We start from the raw sequence: 20,098 nt of genomic DNA, 5'->3' as shown, positions 1-20,098 counted from the left end.
GGAGATTCGAAGATGCAGTACTTCGAAGCGTATGTTTTTTTCTAAATTGAACCATTTCACGACAAAGAAACAATTCTAAAGAGACCGTGCACCGAACTGCATTTGTTTTGGGATTGTATTTTAAGTGCTGAGAAACTACTGCCATATCTCTGATGGGAGAACCTTCAAATTTAACTCTGCTCTGGTTACATGGGGTCTTGGAAGGCCAGGAATTTAAGCCTGGAATGTAAGGCTTTGGAGGGAATCGCTAACTCAGCTCCAGCTGTGAGGCAGTTGCTTTTGTGGGGTAACTCTTTCTCCCTGGTTTTCGTGCTGCCCTGTGCACAGGCGCTGCTCTGTGTTATGGTGACTCATGGTAGTGTAAGCCAATTCAATAGCATTGTGAAACCCTTTTATTGTTAATTTTATTTTTACTACAGCACAAGCTGGAAGGTGCCTTGTTAGCCTTGGGGCAGTTCCAGCATGCCCTGGATGAATTACTGACGTGGCTGACACACACAGAAGACTTGCTGAATGAACAGAAACCTGTGGGTGGAGACCCCAAGGCGATTGAAATTGAACTTGCCAAACATCATGTATGTAATTAATAATGAATATTAACTGAAATGTTCTTTTGATCTTTATCTTGGTGATGAGTATTGTAGTAAAACTTAGCACTTGATAAATAATTCTCTGTAGAGATTTTCAAGATGCAGTTGATAGCTGAAATACAGGCTTGGAGTAACTAAGGTTTCTCCTCTTACTCCTCCCTATTCTTTCTTTCCTTACATATGCCATGCAAGTGGCACAGGTTTTAGCCCAAAAGTGCAGCTCACCCTAAGTCTCCACCTTTGTTCACCTTTGTTTAACCCAGGGAATTCAAAAGTTACTGAATCTGATACTCACCCTGAAGCAATAAATGCATCTTTCATTCTTGTTTTTTTCCTTCTCAGAAAATATTGGTCAGCTGTGCTGAATTCTGCAAAATTGTATCTCACTTGGGTCCAACTGACACAGAAAATGCTTCTCTGAAAATCTCAGCAAACTTTAGGGGTATCCATGCCTCTATCTTTTTATCTCTTGTTACCTATAATGTAGGATTAATTTTTTGTTTGTTTTACTATTTTTATTGATTATTGTGACGACTTTGGTTCCCATGAAAGAATGCTTCCATTGTGCTGCTGTGTTGAAGAGTATCTCTCAGGAGCAAGGGGTCTCTGCCTCTTTGTGTGGCCTGGTACTCTTCATAATGATGTGTTCTTTCTAGGCCTGAAAGTTTCAAAGTAACCTCATAAATCCTTTCCTTTAAATCTGCCATTAAATTTTTGGCCTGCATATGATGTGAAGAGTATTCAGAGTCCATTTTGGATTTAGAGAGAATTGATTGAAATTGACAATAAACAGATAATTAAGGCATTTTCATTGTTTGTGCTAATGCAGTTATGCTGCTTCTGAAGCTTTTTGTGTGGTCAGCTGGAACTTGAGCAGAGTAAAGTATCTACATGCACTGTGTGGCTACTGTTAGAAACAAGCCCTTAAAAAAAAAAAGTAACAAATGAAACTTGCATTCCATGAACCTTTTATACTCTTATCAAACGGAAGCTTTTTACTGCTGAAGAAGAACCCAGACATCATTTATGACTTCATCTACCTTCAGTGCTGAAGGAGTTCAGCAAACACATGAACACATCTGCTTCCTTTTCATAAAACAGAGTTTATAGGTTAGAAAGTTCACACAGTAGTGCATCCTGTGGTAGCCTGGAAAAACATCCATCTCTTGAATAACTTTGGAAAAAAAATAAGACCTTGTTCTTGGTGAGCCTCAGCAGGAGGAAGGAAGGGATAAGATGTGTTCGCTTCTGTGAATATCCCTTTCTTTATTTCTGGTATTTTAAAGTGTTATTTTATTACTTAAAAAAAAAAAAAAATCATCTTTCTGAAAACAGCATCCTTTTCCCAAACACTATTTTTGTGTTTTATGGTTTTAGTGTGGTTGGTGATAACAGATTTTAACCAAATGAAAGAGGTCTTGTGATGTTAGTATTATAATAATTCCCCAGCTTTTAGTGCAGCGGAAGTGTCCCGGTAGCCTGACACAAGTGAAAATTAGTTGTAGACCTGAAATGCATGGAGAGACATCACGTCAGTCAGGTTGTTGTGTGGCATAGCAAGTACAGGTTATTCATGTTCCTATATCTCCTCTCTTACACTACTGCTTCACAAGTGTTGGCCACTATTATATATGACACCATTTTCACACCTTACTCTCAAAACCAAAGAAAAATTCTTTTAAAGCATGTAGTAAATTAAGGAAATTGAAGAAATAATTCTTCACTAGCAGGACCAGAAACCTTTCATAATTTCAGAAAGAAATGTATATATTTAGAAGGAATATATAATTTTTTTTTGAGATACAAAAATAAAATGTAGCATTTTGGCAAGAATGATCTCTTACTGCCTCTCATTGAAGAGACCTTAATTATTAGCTTTAATTGCTAATACTTGTGCTGATATCCTACTATTGCCTTGTCGCTGGATTAGAACTAACTTAGTCACTGTGATCACCGTTGTTCAACAGCTTATCAACGTGGCCAGTCATACATGCTGTGTTACATTGTAGGTCCTACAAAATGATGTTTTAGCTCATCAGTCTACGGTGGAAGCAGTTAAGAAAGCAGGAAATGACTTGATTGAATCAAGTGCTGTTGAAGAAGCAAGTAATTTACGCAGCAAGTTGGAACTTCTGAATCAGCGCTGGCAAAATGTGTTGGAAAAAACAGAACAAAGGAAGCAGCAGCTGGACAGTGCCTTGATCCAGGTGAACAGGAAATGATCAAATAGAGATAACTCCAAAAAAAGTGTTGCTTTTTTTTTTTTTTTTTACATTAAATACATAGATGTATGTATTAGAAGTTGGCCTAAATGAAAACCATAATGCAGACAGTCCTGAATTTGGAGAAAGTTTGAATCCAGCTGTATTTCCAACAGCTGGCACCTCTCTTTTATAGTGTCAAATCAAGACTTCAGCTTTTGGCCTATATATTTTTAAAGGGTGCAAATTCTGTATATTATTCAGGGATAACATTGATCTCAGTTGCTCATTTAGCCTGCTTTCAAGATTTCAATGGGTTTTGTTTTTGTTTTTATCATTTACATTGAATTGAGCTAGTTTAAATTTTAGGTTGGTTTGATTTTTTTCCTTTTTTTTTTTTTTTTGCTTGTTTGATTATTTTAAGTATCTGATTAAATCTGTTGCCAGTATCCTTCTGTATCTGTGCTAGTATTAGAATGGAGAATGTTTAAGTAAGCTCTAAAGTGATGTGGTATAATTTAGGCCCAAGGTTTCCATGGTGAAGTTGAAGATATGCAGCAATGGCTAACAGACACTGAACGTCAGCTGTTGGCATCAAAACCTGTTGGAGGCTTACCAGAAACAGCAAGAGAGCAGCTTAATACCCATATGGTAAGTATCAGTATTAGAGTGCTTTGCAAATTGCATTTCAGGACTAACTGTCTTTCAGGAGTGTTTATGGTAAATACAGAGCCTGTTCTGTGTATCACAATGTCTGTACAGTATCTTAGAAAATTTTAATAGCTTTCGAAACAACACTGTTCTTTTCAATGTACGAGAAGTAGTCATTTGGGAGATGCCCAAAACTGAACCATTAATAGTGTTGAAACAGAAATAAAAGAACTTTTGCAGCCTTATTCTTAGAAAGAAAAGCAGAAAGTGTTTACAGATTTTTCAGTGATTTCTATTCTTTTTCTTCTGTTCCCATAACTACATTTATGCTTCTTCTGAGATACAAAGTTGAATCTAAAAGTGATACACATTCACTGGACCTTGAGTTAAGAGACTTGATCCTTTATTCTCTGTGTAACCAAAGCTGACATTAAAATAATCATTAGCACAGGTGTAATAAGGACTGCTGGCTCATATATAAACTCTGCTTTAATTAGAAGTAGCAAGCTGATCAGGATGCCCAAATTATTCCCTTCCTTTCTCTTTAAGATTGTGTGGATTTCTCCACTGCTATAGAATCACAGAACTTAAAAAAAATGACACTAAACTTGATCTCTTACCTCAAAGGAAGGTGGTTCATAGCACTCTGTTTATATGAAAGCATGCTATGCTGTTAGGCCAGGATATAACCCCAAACCCAGTGATCTGAACTCCTGACCTCCTAGCTCAGATATGAGTGATATTTACTGAACTGTCCTTGAACTCAGATATGCCTGACACAGTTTCCATTAGAATGCTGCATTGCCATAGCTTTAAATATCTGATTTTATTTTGGAATGATGCTGAAGGTCATTGCTCAGCAGTGTGGGACACTTTTATTCCCCCTTCTTTTTATTTTTGTACAGAATTTAACAGTAACTGTTCAACAGTAACAAAAGAAAATAATTTACAGTTTTAAAATCAGTTATGACAGGAAACGAGAACACAGAAATAACGTTGCAGCTTTGAACTCCCCCAAATCCTTCTCTTTTGTCTTAAAAAGAAAGGAAAAAAAAAGTCTTTTTTTTCTTTTCTCCCTACCCTCCTTCAAGAGTGGGGCATAATCACAAATCCATGGGAGGCAATGGAGCTTCTTCCTTTTTTTTTTTTTTTATCATGGACTTAAAGTCAGATCAAGACCAAAAAATTTTCCTGGGAAAATTTCAGTGTTTACTTCAGTGTGTTCTTTTACTGTGCAAATCAACAGCCATTTTCTGTACTTACTGTGCTTACAGATTAGTTAAGGAATCTTTCAACTGAACATAGTGTTATAGTTGGAACAAAGGTGAATATGTCCCCAGTAATATGCACTCCATATGTACAATTGTTTCAAAACTGTATATGCACATTTTAACAGGTTATTGCTGTGCTGTGGACCATCAGGTAACTGCAGACATTGACTTGTTATCCTTTAATGTATATAAGCCTTGAAAAGTAGGACTTGATTTCAGTTTAGTTAAACCTCAGTGAACCCGTGCAGATACGTGTAAATTCTTTGAAACGTCGAGGCTGTGTTAAGTGCTTGTCTGGTTAAGTATGATTTATCATAACTTTCAAATTCAAACTTACTCCTAAGTGATACAAACCATGTTAATTTGTGACATTGAACTGGAGAAGAAAGTTTTCCACAATAGTTTGATTTGTTTCTTATTGGGAAATAATGTTGTGGACCACCTTCTTGAATGTAAGGTTTGTTTCTACTGGAACAGAAATATTCTATTGGAATAAAAGAACCCTCTACCATAATCAATTCACCAATGGATCTGAGACTGGGCAGCATTTAGAGCCCTAATGGCTCAATGGTTGGACTTGATGATCTTGGAGGTCCCTTCCAACCTAAAGGATTCTATGATTCTATGATTTCCAGCTAAGGCAGCTGCAGGAAAACAAAAGATTTGAAGAGACATTTCAGGACACTAGAGAAAAGGGGCTTTAAAAAGAGGCCTCTTTGGCTGTCCCAGTGCTGCTCAGAACATACCTCTCCTTTTCTTTAAAACAATCATTCTTCTCAGTTCCTTCTTTAAAATAACTTTAATTGCTCCTACCCTCTGAAGAGTATGACTGTACTGCAGAACTAACTACTGTGATGAGCCCCTGCATTAGACTGACCCCCGCCCCAGCGTTTGGGACCACTGCTGTAGTGCCTTGTCTCACCTCTTCTGCACTCCCTGGGTTTTACTTCTGAGAGAGTTCTTGTGCTGCAGTAAAATAAGATGCTCTGGAGAGTTATGGAAACCAGAAATTAAGTTGGGAACATAGGAGGAAGCAGGCTGGGTGGCACCACTTGTCGTATTCCTCAGAAAGCAAGCAAGGAAGCTTTCAGTCCTTGTAAAATCTCACCTCATAGCTGCTTGTTGCTTTGCCCTCTTCTTTGTTCAAGAACAACCCAGTGTACAGTGTCTCTTAACCCAAAGAAAATGTTGGGTTTGGGTTCCTGGAAATCGGAGGAAAACCATATTTTCCTCCTATTTGTTAACAACTTACTGCTCATCTCCTGTAAGGTGTTCCTTATTTGGGAGTCTGCAGCAATTTTGTTGGTACATTTTGGATGGTCTGTTGCAAATACTGAACATGCTTTTTTGAGTCAGAGGGATGTGTGGGAGCTTGTGCCGACTCATCTTTAACATGATTCAAAGAGAATACTTAGCAGGTAAAATGGTTGTTACCGTTACTGTTCCATCTTTCTTTATATGCCTAAATGTCTTCTGTGTTCTGGCCTGATGAGTGGAGGGAGATACAGACAAAACAAAAGAGATGATGTACAACAAAGCCGCCCTCCCAAGTTGTCCCACCCACTTTTGAAGGTGTATTAGATAGGTCTGGGCTTTCAGCACACTCTGTAATGCTGACACACTTTGTGTTTCAGCTACAGATGGACCATAAACCAACCAAGTTGTAGCAAATCCTGCGCAGTAAACGCATTGTACTTTCTTTGCCAAGCTTTGGATCTCAGCGAAAACATCTGACAGACAATACAAGTCCTCATTTCCTGAAGAGCTGGGCCCTTTCTTTGCTCATTTGGCTTTTTATGAATTACATATGTTTCCTTTATTAGTCTTAATCATACTCACTAAATGTTGGGGAAGGAATAAATATGCTAGCATTTGTAAAGAGTATTGAATTTCTACCTGACTTATTTTTTTGGCGCTTTCTTTATTTAGGAACTTTGTTCTGCCTTTGAAGCCAAAGAAGAGACATATAAGTGTCTAATGCAGAAAGGCCAGCAGATGCTTGCAAGATGCCCAGAGTCTGCTGAAACAAACGTTGAACAGGACATAAATAACCTAAAAGAAAAATGGGAATCAGTACAAACAAAGCTCAGTGAAAGAAAAGTATGTGTTTTTACAATAAAATAGAAGTGTAAATCATGTATTTAAGGATGTTAGTGTTCAGTCCTTTTATATATGATGCTTGCTTGATCTTTTAGACTTAAAATCAATTATAGAGAGAGTTACATGGGATTTATCTGTATGTTTAGAAAGTACTGGGGAAAAAATGGGATTTGGGAAGTTGATTATCCTTAATTTTGGGGGAGATTGGGTAAGAATGGTACAAGTCTGTTCCATAGAAGTATGTTAACTGATAATGCTAATTTTGTTTGGTGAGGTCTTTTTTTCTGGTTTTTATTACAGTAATGATGGACATGAGAGAATGACTAAAATTATTTGGTTGTTCATGATTTTTTCCTCAGTACAGAATTGCTGCATTGATTTTACCAGCTTTTATCCATTCCTTTTTTTTTAAAAATTCCCAAATACTTGGCATTCTGCCACTTACTTCAAGTGACTACCTTCTGTTCTAACGTAGATCAATAGCATGATATCACTGATATGCAACATACGTTTTCTTATTATTAATTTCATTTTGCTTTCATTCCTTCACGAAGTATACTCCTTTTGTTCTACCTTAATCAAACAATGAGGAATATCAATAATTACAAACAGAGGAACTCTCTATAACGCACTAATATGTATAAAGCAGAAATATTTAACTCACAACTTAGTTATATTTTAAAGGAAGAGTGCTGGTGTCCCTTAAGGTAACTATATAAAGTAAGAATGTCAAACTAATTAACAGACAACATGAGCACCTTCTTGCAGGAAGATATAAGGTTGGAGTGCTCAGCTAGGCCAGCAGTGTGATTGTTTGAAAATCTCTGACTGCTGTCTCATGATCCACAAAAATTCTGTATCCAAAATGAGTCTTGGTTCAGGCAAACAAAATGACAGTTGGGCTTTATTAAAAAGAAGTGATCTAGGCGAACTTGTTCTTTATTTAGTGCAAGAGAATAAATTAGATAAATTAGACTTCTTTGAGGCTCTTCCAAGTGCACACTACCTTAGATTTCTGGAATTCTACTGGTTTTGGGTTGAAGTTGATAAATTCCTATGTCTCATTAGGATTAAGCAGTAGAAGATGTAGTGTTCTAATGTGGAAAATTTTATCTTGATACTACGTGCTGCACTTTCTACTCATCTATCATACAAAATTGTACTGGTTTTCTTCTATTCATCTCCTTTAATATGCTCAAATGTATGCCACTATTTTAAAACTCAGAAACACTGATTTGGAAAAAAAGTTTTAAAATGCTAAACTAAACTGACCTACTCCAAAATGGAGGACTAAAATCGTTTACTTGGCTGAAGCCCCTGCGTAGTATCAACTGCTATTAAAGTATGACGTATCTTTACAGACCAAACTGGAAGAAGCCCTCAGTTTAGCAATGGAGTTCCACAACTCACTTCAAGATTTCATCAACTGGCTTACTCAGGCTGAGCAAACTCTGACTGCAGCTTCTCGGCCAAGTCTTATCTTGGACACTGTCTTGTTTCAAATTGATGAACACAAGGTATGTAAAGAAACAGATGTATAATGTTTTTCTCCCACTCTGTGGAGATACTTTAAAAATGTCCAAATGAACCTTGTAGCGCTGGCACGCAAAGAAATGTTTAATTTGTTTTAAAATTGCATTTTATAGTCTTTATACATCGTTCTTTATCAGACTGGTTTATTTCAGTGTTTACCCAGTACTTGAGCAATGTCATAGAGTAATTTTCTTCCTTTTTTCCAAGGTGTTTGCCACAGAAGTGAATTCTCATCGAGATCAGATCATAGAACTGGACAAAACTGGAACCCATCTGAAATATTTCAGCCAGAAACAGGATGTTGTCCTTATTAAGAACCTGCTGATCAGCGTACAGAGTCGATGGGAAAAAGTAGTTCAACGCTTAGTTGAAAGGGGACGAGCTTTGGATGATGCAAGGAAAAGAGCCAAGCAGGTAATGGGACAACAGCTGTTGTACAGTTCTTTGAACTTAGCTGTAATTACATCCAGACTCTTGAAAAATATGGTGCTTTCAAGCACTTTCATGTAAATCTGAGTTTAGTATAACAGACACTGTTGAGTTAGTGGAGCAATTTCTGTGATTCTATCAGGGAGCACTTCATTTGTGAAGTGAAAGTGTCATTTTCAACCCAAGCAGTGACTTCTGTCTGCAACACTGGATAGTCTGAAAAAAGAAAGTTACAGTATGGCTTCCAGATGTGTATTAGTGCCATCTGTCCTCATAAAGGAGTTTCACAATCAAACCCTTATATTTTAAAGAATGTGATGAACCCCTTTCACTAAACTCTGGGACTATTGCTTAGTATTTTCTTCTTGTGCCCTGATGAATACTCATCACTTCCTCAGTCTCTTATATATCTTCTGTGTGGTAATAAATCTTTATTTCCTTAAAACCTGGAAAGCTTTGCACACAGTCTTCCTCACCAGGAGCATATTCATGTTCACCTTACTGAGGGACATAAGCGATAAGATGCAAAATGTGTGAGAGGAATGTAGTATGTTCAAATGTCAATAGGAAGTTCTAGCTTCTTTCCATTCAAGTGAACATGACCATTCAAGGTTGGGTCATGTTCACAGCCAAATCACATTCCCATGTTCACTGGTACTGCTACTGAGCTCACAAAGTAAGACCTTCTCTGAGCAATAAATTAGCCCGTAAGCCAATCAAATGCTATTTTTTTCCCCAGCAGTTCTTTTTGTGTGTTCATGCACACAGCAGTTCTACAGTGAGATGGATTTGATCTCTTTCCATTTACAGAGCTGAATACCATTAAGTTTTTAATTTAGGATGATAACTATCTGTGCAGAGTGGGGAAGGAATACTGAGGGATACTAGTGTCAAGGCTGGATCCACAGCCCTGAACAACAGGGTGGGTCCAGGAGCCTTGAGAGCTTTCTGAACTAGTTTCTTGTGCTCTCATGTGTAGGCAGCCCAGGCAAGAAGAATTTTCAAAAGAGATGTGGAGAGAGAAGAAACAACCAGCTTAGAAAATTGAATCCCAAAGGGATACCACTTTGTGAAAGGCAGCTGAATCTGTGGTCTTTCCCTGCTTCCTTCCCTGAAGCACTCTCTTTGTTGAGACAGGAAGGAAGATCAAGAATCTGTTCCTTGCCCATCAAGATACGATTTGATATAATGAGAGCATTTATGAGTATCCCAGGGAAAATCTTGGGCAGTCATCCACACGGGTGTTTTCCCCAATGATTTACTGCTGTTGTCCCATACAGGCAGTAGCTAAGCCCCATTCTTGCTGTATTAGCTATTCATTACTAAAAATGGAGGACTCTGAATGACTGACATATCAACAGAAGTTACCAATGTATCTCTGAAAGATACATAATATGTGTGCAGATCAGGTACATAAAAGGGTAATTCCAGCGTGCATATGATTGACTAGTGCTGTTTGAGATACCAGGGAGGAAAAGCACACCAAATCTTTACAAAGTTTGCAGGGTACTTGCGTGGCCTGTGGAGAATTGGTTGGGGTTTAATGTTTCTAGACTATTTCATGAACCAGTGAATGTTAAAATCCATGCAAATCTCACTTTCCCACAGTTCCATGAAGCCTGGCACAAACTTATGGAATGGCTGGAAGAATCAGAGAAATCTTTGGACTCAGATCTTGAAATTGCAAATGACCCTGACAAAATAAAGATGCAGCTCGCACAGCATAAGGTGAGTCATGAGTGATGGAATGGAAAGGGTGTCCAGTGAGATGTAGGGAAGTCATCTGCCTCGTACTGTTCAGTCAGCAAGGGAAGGAGATTTGTGGCCTCACTACAATGGAGTGCTTATTAGCATCAGGTTGAACAGTGGTGTCTTATGGGGGGGGAGTGGCAAAAATCTTCACAGTACCTCATCTGTGGGGGAATGTTTAACTATGAAGAGGAAGGACAAAATAATACAGCACCATGGAAACTTTAAAAAACAAAGTAATATTATCTCAGAATAGGAGTCTCTAAAAAGGTTTTATTACAGGCTTTTTTTCAGTCCCTAAACCATGATTTTACCGTCCAGTTATTTGGGTTGGGATTTTCTTTTTAATACGACAGGACCACCTCAAAACTGGAAAATAATCTTGTATTTTGATTGGCAGTTCCTTTTGATGTGAAGTGGAAATATTAATGAAATCCTCTAGAAGGTACAATGACACCATTAGTAGCAAAGGTTGTTTCTCTTCATGGGATTCCAAATTCCAGGACCAGCTTCCCACAAACCCAGCTACTGTAGATGAAAATGTAAAAATCTCCCTGATTGGCCTGGCTTTTCAAACAAATAATGATAATATAAAAGCTCCGTAGTTCCATCAGACATAGAGCAAAAAAGGACAGAAGAATTCTTTACTTCATTTTTACTTTTGTAAGGAGCCTAGAATAATATATTACTGAGGTGGGTAAGTAGTAGAATCTTCAGAGACTGGCTGTGTCTCAAGATTTATCTTGGAGCTGTTTCACCAGAGACAAAGTATTGAAAGATCATTCACTTTTCCACATTTTGGCATACATTTACTTCTACTTTTCACGTCACTTTTATTGTTCTCCATTTACTCCTATTTTTCATTCTGTACAATATCCCCAAGGGTCTGCATATCTAATTTTTACCTCTCAATGTAGCTTCTAAGGTTTGCTTTTATCTCTGACAAGTTTTGCCATGTATACTAATGATTGGTTACTGCATCTGCCTGCTTTTTTTTTTTTATCATCTTGCAGTTTACATGATAATTTAAGTATTGTTTATCAACCAGGAAAATTCTGTCCTTTAATATGGGAAAGTTGGCTGTTGGTCAAGCAAAAATAGTCATACCTTTTTGCTTGCTGTTAAAACTTTATCTAAAACCTACATTAACATTCTATTATGCTAACTCTGCAATTTCAGTTCTGAAATTGCTGCTGTTGCCAGAATTTGAAGTCAGTGATGGGAATTTAGGGGAAAAAAAATCCTTCTGTTAAGATAGTCTTTCTTGTCCTCTCTGACTCTCTCAATCTTTTAATCATCCCACTCCTGCACGGTCAATAGTTGTCACTGTGCTTTGAGATCCTTTCAGGTCCTGAGGTTTGAGTCAATCTTTATTTTCCTCCTCTCTTCTGAAATGTTAAACTTGATAATCCCACTTGTTCCTTATACCTACAGCAGTATGTTTTATGAGCCCAAAAGCTTCCTCACATGGATTGGCAGGCTCATCACTTCTCTCAATGATATCTTTTCTCCAGCTTCTTTCATATAAAATGCCTGCAGAGAATAGCTACTCGAGTTGCTTGAATCTCTTTCTCATTAAGGAATGGGATGGAATGTGGTACAGGGACATTAGGATTGAAACTGGTGATTTGGAGGAAGAAGATGAATGTATGTGAGAAAAGGACTTCTGTGAACTTTGTGACTTTAAACTTCAAACAACCCCCCCAAGAAATCAACTCAATTGTTTTTTAATGAGCTGTTAAACCTCCCAACACTGCAATGTCCTTCCTTGTATTTTGAGTCTTTTCCTTCCACTCCCACATATACCCCCTGCGTCTGTCTTTGTCTTTTCTGTCCAGCCTTGAAGGTTTCCTTGCTCCATTTAGTTAACGATTTTGCTATCTAAACTGTGTGCTCTGTGTGTGCTGTAAGCAGTTTGGACTCGCTCTGTGCCAGCTCTTACTGCCAAAAAAAAAAAAAAAAAAAAAAAAAGAAAAAGAAAAAGAAAAGAAAAGAAAAAAAAAGACTCTGAATGAAAAAAGCCAAGACAATATGTTTTCTCTCTCACTCATATCTAGTGTGTTGCCAGGGACTTTTGGGGGTTATTCATGGTCTGTTTATCAGCAAATTTTTTTCTCATTTTTAGAAGTCGGGAATGGAAAAACCCTTACTAAGTCACCCAGACCATTCCTTTCCTAATGCTGAATGTTCCTTACAGTACATTTATATGAGCCTGCCTAATTTACCTGTATGTTCCCATCTTCCTTCGAAGGAAGATAGATAATTAATTCCTGAGCTTTTGTTTATTTTACCTGTCTACTTCTGTCAGCTTAACCCAAAATCTCTTTGTCAGCTTAACCCAAACTCTTTGTTATACCTCTCTGACAGCAAACAAAAATAGGCTTGGTGTAGTGTGTATAGTCTCTCAAAGAATGAACCCACTGCAACCCTTTGTTCACCTTTAAGTCTGTTTTTCCTGTATGATTCTGTGGCAGCAACTTCATTGTGTTTCCTTGTGCAACTCAAGTAACACTGTGCAGGTAGCGTTAAGTAGTTAATAAACCCCACCAAATAAAAGGAGCATAGACATATTGTCTGTATTGAAGGAACTTTTATAAAAAACAGGTTATTTTCATTTTGGAAAAAATATTTTTATTTTTGTTGTAGTTCTAGTTTGACAATGGTATTTGTCTTCTTTCTCAAAGTGTGTTTCCGTGTTTTATATGAGGAAAATGAAAGGACAGTAAGGAAATAATGAATTACAAAACAAATACTGCTTGGTTTTGGTTGGGTTTTTTTTTGCTGATTAATTTTGATCCTCAGTTCCTGCTGGATCCTGAAACAACCCTGAAGCAAGGACAGTACAGTGCAAAATACCAAGCAAATTTTAAGAAAGGAACCTTGAATCACTCTCAGTAAAGTTGTCATACTGTCTGTATGGCATAACCCAATGCCTGCCTCCTGCTTAAGACACCGCTGTGTCACCTGAGCTTTCCCTGGCACACATTCACATATAAAAAGGGCAGATGACTATGTGGACATAGAGGAAAGTTGATGGGGGAGTTGTGAGCCACCGTGGCACGGGTAGGTGCAGGCCAGCTGGGAGCAGCTTGCAGCTGGAGGTGAGCAGCCGTGCGTGTGCCGGCAGTGACCAGGAGGGACCCTTGCAATCTCTACATGCCCTGGGGAATCACTATAAGTTGTAAGTGGTAATTATTTCCTTGCTGGATGTGATGATACTGAACATTGTGCTGAGAACCAGATGAAAATCTATTTCAGCAAACACTAAGCAAAAACTCTTTTGGCCTCATATTTTTCCTGTGGTTAAAATAAAAGGAAAAAAAAAAAAAAAGTTTATTTGATTCTGTATATGTGCGTTTCCTGAAGCAAATTTGTGATTTATTTTTTTTTTAAACTGATTTCCTGCTAGCAGTTCATAAAGGTGTGAAATAAAACACCTGAAGCACTGCTGCCATTTAAAAGCTGCTGTGGAGGGCTGATTTTGTCTTTTGGCAGCATTCCTTTATTTAGTGTGTTACTCTGTCAGTTGGTTAACTCCTCTGCGGTATCAGATGAGCTGTTTCTCTGTGTTCCTCTGTGCCTATGAAAAGCTTCCAGAGGCTCTGTTGCAGCAGGAGCTGGCAGAGTTGGCAGGCAGATGCAACTCCTGTGTCACTGTCATCTTGCAAAAATCCCTGGATCACAGAAACCTGCTTACGATCATGACTTCCACCCCAGGATTGTGCTACTGGGATATCACCTGGCTGCTTCTTGTGCCTGGATCTGTATACTTTGGCGTACCATTCTTCCCAATTACCATATGTGTCAGTCTTAGGAAGGTTAAATTCTTGTGGTTGGAGGTTTCCCAGCTTGACTGTGCTGAGCTAAATCAGAATGACCTTGGGGTTCTCTGCACTGTCTTCAAATACTAGTATGTAGAAATGTTGTGTGAAGAGTGCTCAGTTCATGGTTCCCAAAGTAGCAGTTGTTTCCCATTCTTTTGACTACCAGACCATCTTTTGCTGAAATTTAGAAATAGTATGGTAGGACAGGAATCATTGCTCTCACTGAAGGAGGGATTGTCCAGAAGTTGTGCGGGTAGGTGTAAAGCTGTATTCCCAGAGAGGGACAAAAGGCAGAGTCTCTGCTAGTGTGAAGCTCCATATAATTTTAGGTGCACTGTGACACTAACAGACTAAGTTTAAAAGTTTCTTGCAGCAACATTTACAATTTACATTGCCAATATAATATGTCAAAGATAATTAACTGTGGCCTGTAAGCAGTTAATGCTCTATGGGTGTTTTCCTTTTCTTCCATATATATAGGAATTCCAGAAATCTCTCGGTGCCAAACATTCTGTTTATGATACCACAAATAGGACTGGACGCTCCTTGAAAGAGAAAACAACCTTGGCTGATGACAATTTGAAACTTGATGATATGTTGAGTGAACTAAGGGACAAGTGGGATACGATTTGTGGAAAGTCAGTGGAAAGGTAAATTAAAACCAGTGTAATTATTCAGCAGATAAGAAAAAGGCTTGGGAAAATTATTTTGGCTTCTCTTTTGGCTTCTGTTGTGGCAAAGTAAAACCAGAGTGGCTAGCTTGTTTGATAATTCAGAGTGCCAAAGCAGTGAAATACTAGAAATGCAGACTTGCCTGATGCTGTGTAAGAGGACTGGGGGCGTGGGTATATCACACTGTTTAAAAAGGGAAACACTGATTTAAAGCTCTTAGCTGCTAACATTTTATGTTGAAAATGTTTTCTTACAGTGTTTGAATGATTTGTTTGTGTGTGTGTTTGTGTGTTTTCATTTTTTTTTTCCTCCAGACAAAATAAACTGGAGGAAGCCCTGTTATTTTCGGGGCAGTTTACTGATGCTTTGCAAGCTCTCATTGACTGGTTATACAAAATTGAACCTCAGCTAGCAGAAGATCAGCCAGTACATGGAGACATTGATTTAGTCATGAATCTGATTGACAATCACAAGGTAAATTCCAAAATACTCTTTTTCAATTGTTAGACTGCTCATAAGCGTAGCATTTTAGTGCTGTCTTTATTTGGCTGTTGTGTAATTTTTAGAAACACAGAATAGTTTTATAACACAAAAATGTCGTCAACAGTGGAAAATGCTATAAAACTTACATGGAAAAAAACAACTGGTAATGACTCATTGACATCAGTGAACATTGAGATACTCCATTTAATGCTGCTGTCTTGTGTATTTATGAGTATCATGTCAAAAATCACAAGTGTGCGTTTATAAATATGTGTATATGGACAAGAGGTGGCAACAGTTATTTTACTGGAAGTCTTTGGGGGAGACAGGGCTTTTTATTTAGTACAGCTGTTAACCAAACGTCATGTTGAGTGCATTGGACTACACAGCAGCCTTTCAAACTTGCAGGGCTGACGTGTATTCATGGAGAAAAGTAGTTGCAATGCTTAAGTTATGCATGGGAGTATACAACAAGACCCAGAAGCCTATGCTGCCAAGCTACAGTATTTTGTTACTGAAGTGTTTTTGGAGATGGGAGCAAGCAGGAGAAATAGGACTGTGCCCTTGAATCCCAGTTTTGCAGTTGGGTATGTTGTAAGAAATGGCTGTTGAAGTTACTGGTGTTGCAAAGGATCTGGAGCCTGGGAGGTTTAAGAGGTAAAGGTCCTTCTGTTCATCCACCAGTGGTTTCCAGTATCCAAAGACTGTTCAGTGAGGAGGAGATTTTGTCCCTCGTGAAAAAACGTATTTGAAACATGGATTGTCTATTAAAATTATCCTGAACTATGGGGGAATTGCTTCTGAAATCCCATTGTTCATCACAAGTCAGTGATGGTCAGTGGCACGGTATACTGTAATTGTCATCTCTTTTTTCAAGAGCTTCTTTTATGTAACTGGAGCTTGTTCCATCTGCAAATGTGAACATACTCTCACATACGACTATGTGGTGAGATCTACAGCCATACAGTCAGACCCCCACATGGGATTTTATTTCTGGTTTTATGATTTCAAACATTCTCCTTAATTGTTAGCATTTTATCTGATCCTTTCCTGCAATCTTGCACATTAATCAGCGTGTCAGATCAATTGCTTTGATAAGGAGTGTAAAGCCAGTGAGGTAAGGAAGCTAGATTTCCCATGCATTGCATCAGGATGGGTTTTTGTGATCTCCCTGACATTGTTCTATCATATTCCATTTCCATTTATTAGGACAGGGTAGAGTGTAAATATCTTCATAGGGAATCTAATAAGCAGAAATTGTGTGTTTTGCATCACTTAGTCTTGACTAAACGATATCTGTTTTTTGTTATTCTTTAATAATTAGCCTTTAATGAGTTAAACATTTCAAATGTATTTGGCGGTCTCTAGGTGTTCCAGAAGGAGCTGGGAAAAAGAACAAGCAGTGTCCAGGCTCTGAAGCGCTCTGCAAGGGAGCTGATAGAAGGCAGTCGTGATGACTCTTCCTGGGTCAAAGTCCAAATGCAGGAGCTAAGCACCCGCTGGGAGACAGTTTGTGCCCTGTCAGTATCCAAACAAACACGACTGGAGCAGGCTCTTCGCCAGGTAGAGGAGTGTTACTGTTGCTACATGTAGTTCACGGGAAGCAGCAAAAATAACTTGCAGTCTAATTGCCAGAAATTTGATTTTGCTTTCACTTAATGTCATTCAATTTAATTTAATTGAAAATACTCATTCTCTTGCTCATGAATTGCTTACCTTGTCTCTGTCCCTTTACCACACTGCATAAATAATGCCTCTTAGCTTTTATTATTACTGTTATAATTAGTCTTTACCACAAATGCAAAGCAAATGTTTCAAAGACCTTGCCATCTAAGGAAATCACTGAAGTTACAGTCAAGCGTGAAGGGTGATTAAGAGCTATGCCCCCTTCACAAGACGCTGGAGATTGCAATCATATTTATGCCCTCTGTGCCTTATTGGAAAGAAGTAAATTTGTGTACTGAAAACTTGTTTACATTGGCAGAATTACGGTGCACGGTGAAGTATGTTGCAGAAAAAAAGGAGTTGTGCTGAGAACACTGGGGAGTTAGAACAGAGTATGTATGCCACTATGGCTGGTACTGACCCCAAACAACTAGGTCTGTCTGCATTGCTTCCAAACCTGAGATAATATGGATGTATAGCTCTGTGAAGGTACACTAGCTTGCGTTGAGGATGAGATGGGGCTCCTGCACTGGCGGTGTATCCACTGCGTACAAAATTCCTGCCTTGCTTTTCCCAGGGTATGGTGTTTGCCCAGCTCTCTGGTCCCTCAGCAGGCACAAACCCAAGCTATTTCAAACACTAATTGTGTCTGAATATGGCTGTGCCCAAAGGTGGAACTTAAGTGTCTGTCAATTAATTTTGCTTAAGCAGTGATTTAGTCTATGCAGAAAATACAATTCTCATCTGTCCAGCTGGTCCATGAAAGCACCTTGTGTCATTTATCAGTATAAAGGCATGACATTCTCAACTGAGCTGCAAATACACTATAAATCAGATGGCTAAAAGCATGAACAGACTTTTAAGCTTCCTATTATTTTGGGGGAAGCATGAGGTATTTTTACAGTTATGAAAATGTAGTACAGTATATCATTGACTTTTTAATGGAAAGTTAATGTGCCGGTACTGCCGCGTGATTAATGACTCCAAATGTGGGCTCAAGTCTCCTTGTGTAAGCTGCAGCGTGTCTGTCAGATCCCCTCCTGACCGTGACTATTACTTGTATTTTAACAGGCAGAAGAATTCCACTCTGTTGTCCATGTCCTTTTGGAGTGGCTGGCAGAGGCAGAGCAAACTCTTCGTTTCCACGGGATCCTTCCAGATGATGAAGAGGCCTTGCGTGCACTGATAGACCAGCACAGGGTAAGCAACAAATTGAAGAGGGTTCTCTTTATTCTTATAGGTGTTTTAGAGTGTAGATAGTCATATCCTGCATCCAGTGTTTATTTTTGAAACTGTTTCTATAGAGAAGCTAGAAATTTAATGGAGTAGAGAGTTTTGTGCCCATACTGGTGTTGGGCTGCTGTTCGAGTCAGCATGGCTTACTAAGAAAATAATGGGCCTTTAGGAAGCTGCTGTAAACATTTAGAGACAGATGCAGACCCCTCTGTGGAATATACGCTGCCTGACAATTATAACACAGACTGCTACAGGAGCAGAAGTCTATCTTCTTAGCATTACTGAGCAAAACTGCATATACTTTTCTTTCAAGATGATTTGTAAATGTCAGCAGAAGGATGTTATCATCCATTAGCCTTCTGCCGTGGGGGAACAGCGTGCTGTCGTGCTTCACGTGCACTTGGTCCTGAAATACTGCAGTGCCATAGGCACTGCAGATACTGGATTATAAGCCATCAAACCAACTTTGCAGTGATGAAATGGGAAAATGGCTAAGTAAGGACCACAGAGGCCGTACTTCCACTCTCCAGAGAGGAGGCTACAAAGATGGACATTTAAGCCCATGCAGAACTTCTTGTAAGTGCATTAGGAATAGTACCAAGAACATAGTGTGAAAATTAAATGTGACAGAATGTTACAATGTTACAGAACAAATTATAAGGGTAATGGTTTTGTTCATCATTACTCTGAAGAAAGTTATAACAAAACTTAAAAAATCGAGAGTGGAAAATCAGCTTGTTTAAGTTGAATTTGGGAATATTATTATGCAGAGGAGTGCATACAAGTGTCCTGGTTTGGCTAGGGTAGGGCTAATTTTCACCAGAAGCTGGGCAGGAGCTACAGCCAGAAGAGACAGCCGAACACAGAATCACAGAATCAGGACAGGGGAGTTGGGGGCTGGGCCCTGCCACCATTTCCACCATTTCCTTTTGGGGCCAACATGGTCTGTGCTTTGTATCACTTGCTTTAATATATTATGTCCTTACTGTTATTCTTATTACTGTTGTTTATTGCTCCTTTTGTGTTGATGTATTAAATTCTCCCTATCTCAGCCCATGGGGTTTTGTATTTTTCTCTCTTTCCCCCTTCCCATTGGGGGCCAGGGGAGTAGGGAGGGGGTGACTGAGCAGCCACATGGTGCCCAGCTCCTGGCTGGGTCTGTACCACCACAACAGGGTATGACTGCCTAATGGTTCTTAACAGTGGAGTTTTCAAGGTACTCAAACTTCAGTATTTTGAAGAAGATTTTAGATTTAATTTGGGGCCCTGGAAGCTGGGTGCTGTTCTTCAACTGGCAAATGGATGCATGCAGCAGTGTATGCTGATGTCTGCAGTAGTCACTGGCTGCCTGCAATGGAACGGAATTGGTCTTCAAGCTGCCTTTCCTCCACATGTGCTTTGTCAGTTCCCTTTTAAAAAGTTTTTTAGACTTCTGAATGCAAAGGAGAAAACTGTCTGAGTGAAACCTTTGGTCTGCTGAAATTAGAAAAAAAATCTTAAATTTCTCCCTCAGCAATGTAAGTTGATTAACAAAACATTTCTGTACAAAAGCTTGAAATTGTGCTGCTGAAGCTGAGGCATAACTTGAAAACTCAAACCAAAGTTTGTCTCTGAGAAACCATGTCCAGCTGGGGAGAGTAATCACTCTCACAAAACAACCAACCTCAGTATTAAATGTGCCCATACAGTACTTA

The 20,098-nt window shown here is 38.8% G+C and overlaps 1 protein-coding gene across 1 annotated transcript in view; it reads left to right on the top strand.

Moving 5' to 3' along the window:
- The window catches only part of LOC103772627 (dystonin-like), a 70,206-nt gene that overhangs the window by 30,304 nt on the left and 19,804 nt on the right, over positions 1 to 20,098 (top strand). The window contains exons 20-30 of the mRNA XM_008939968.1: positions 420 to 575; positions 2,600 to 2,797; positions 3,314 to 3,442; positions 6,643 to 6,813; positions 8,175 to 8,330; positions 8,554 to 8,760; positions 10,384 to 10,503; positions 14,829 to 14,998; positions 15,335 to 15,494; positions 16,872 to 17,066; positions 18,240 to 18,368. Of these exons, the coding sequence (XP_008938216.1) occupies positions 420 to 575; positions 2,600 to 2,797; positions 3,314 to 3,442; positions 6,643 to 6,813; positions 8,175 to 8,330; positions 8,554 to 8,760; positions 10,384 to 10,503; positions 14,829 to 14,998; positions 15,335 to 15,494; positions 16,872 to 17,066; positions 18,240 to 18,368 (1,791 nt within the window). The remainder of the gene's footprint in view (positions 1 to 419; positions 576 to 2,599; positions 2,798 to 3,313; positions 3,443 to 6,642; positions 6,814 to 8,174; positions 8,331 to 8,553; positions 8,761 to 10,383; positions 10,504 to 14,828; positions 14,999 to 15,334; positions 15,495 to 16,871; positions 17,067 to 18,239; positions 18,369 to 20,098) is intronic.

The sequence above is a fragment of the Merops nubicus genome, unplaced genomic scaffold, assembly GCF_000691845.1.
Source record: "Merops nubicus isolate BGI_N331 unplaced genomic scaffold, ASM69184v1 scaffold7175, whole genome shotgun sequence".
In the NCBI taxonomy this organism is placed as follows: Eukaryota; Metazoa; Chordata; class Aves; order Coraciiformes; family Meropidae; genus Merops; species Merops nubicus.
The sequence above is the reverse complement of the archived record's forward strand: the minus strand, read 5'-3'. Positions and strand labels throughout refer to the sequence as shown.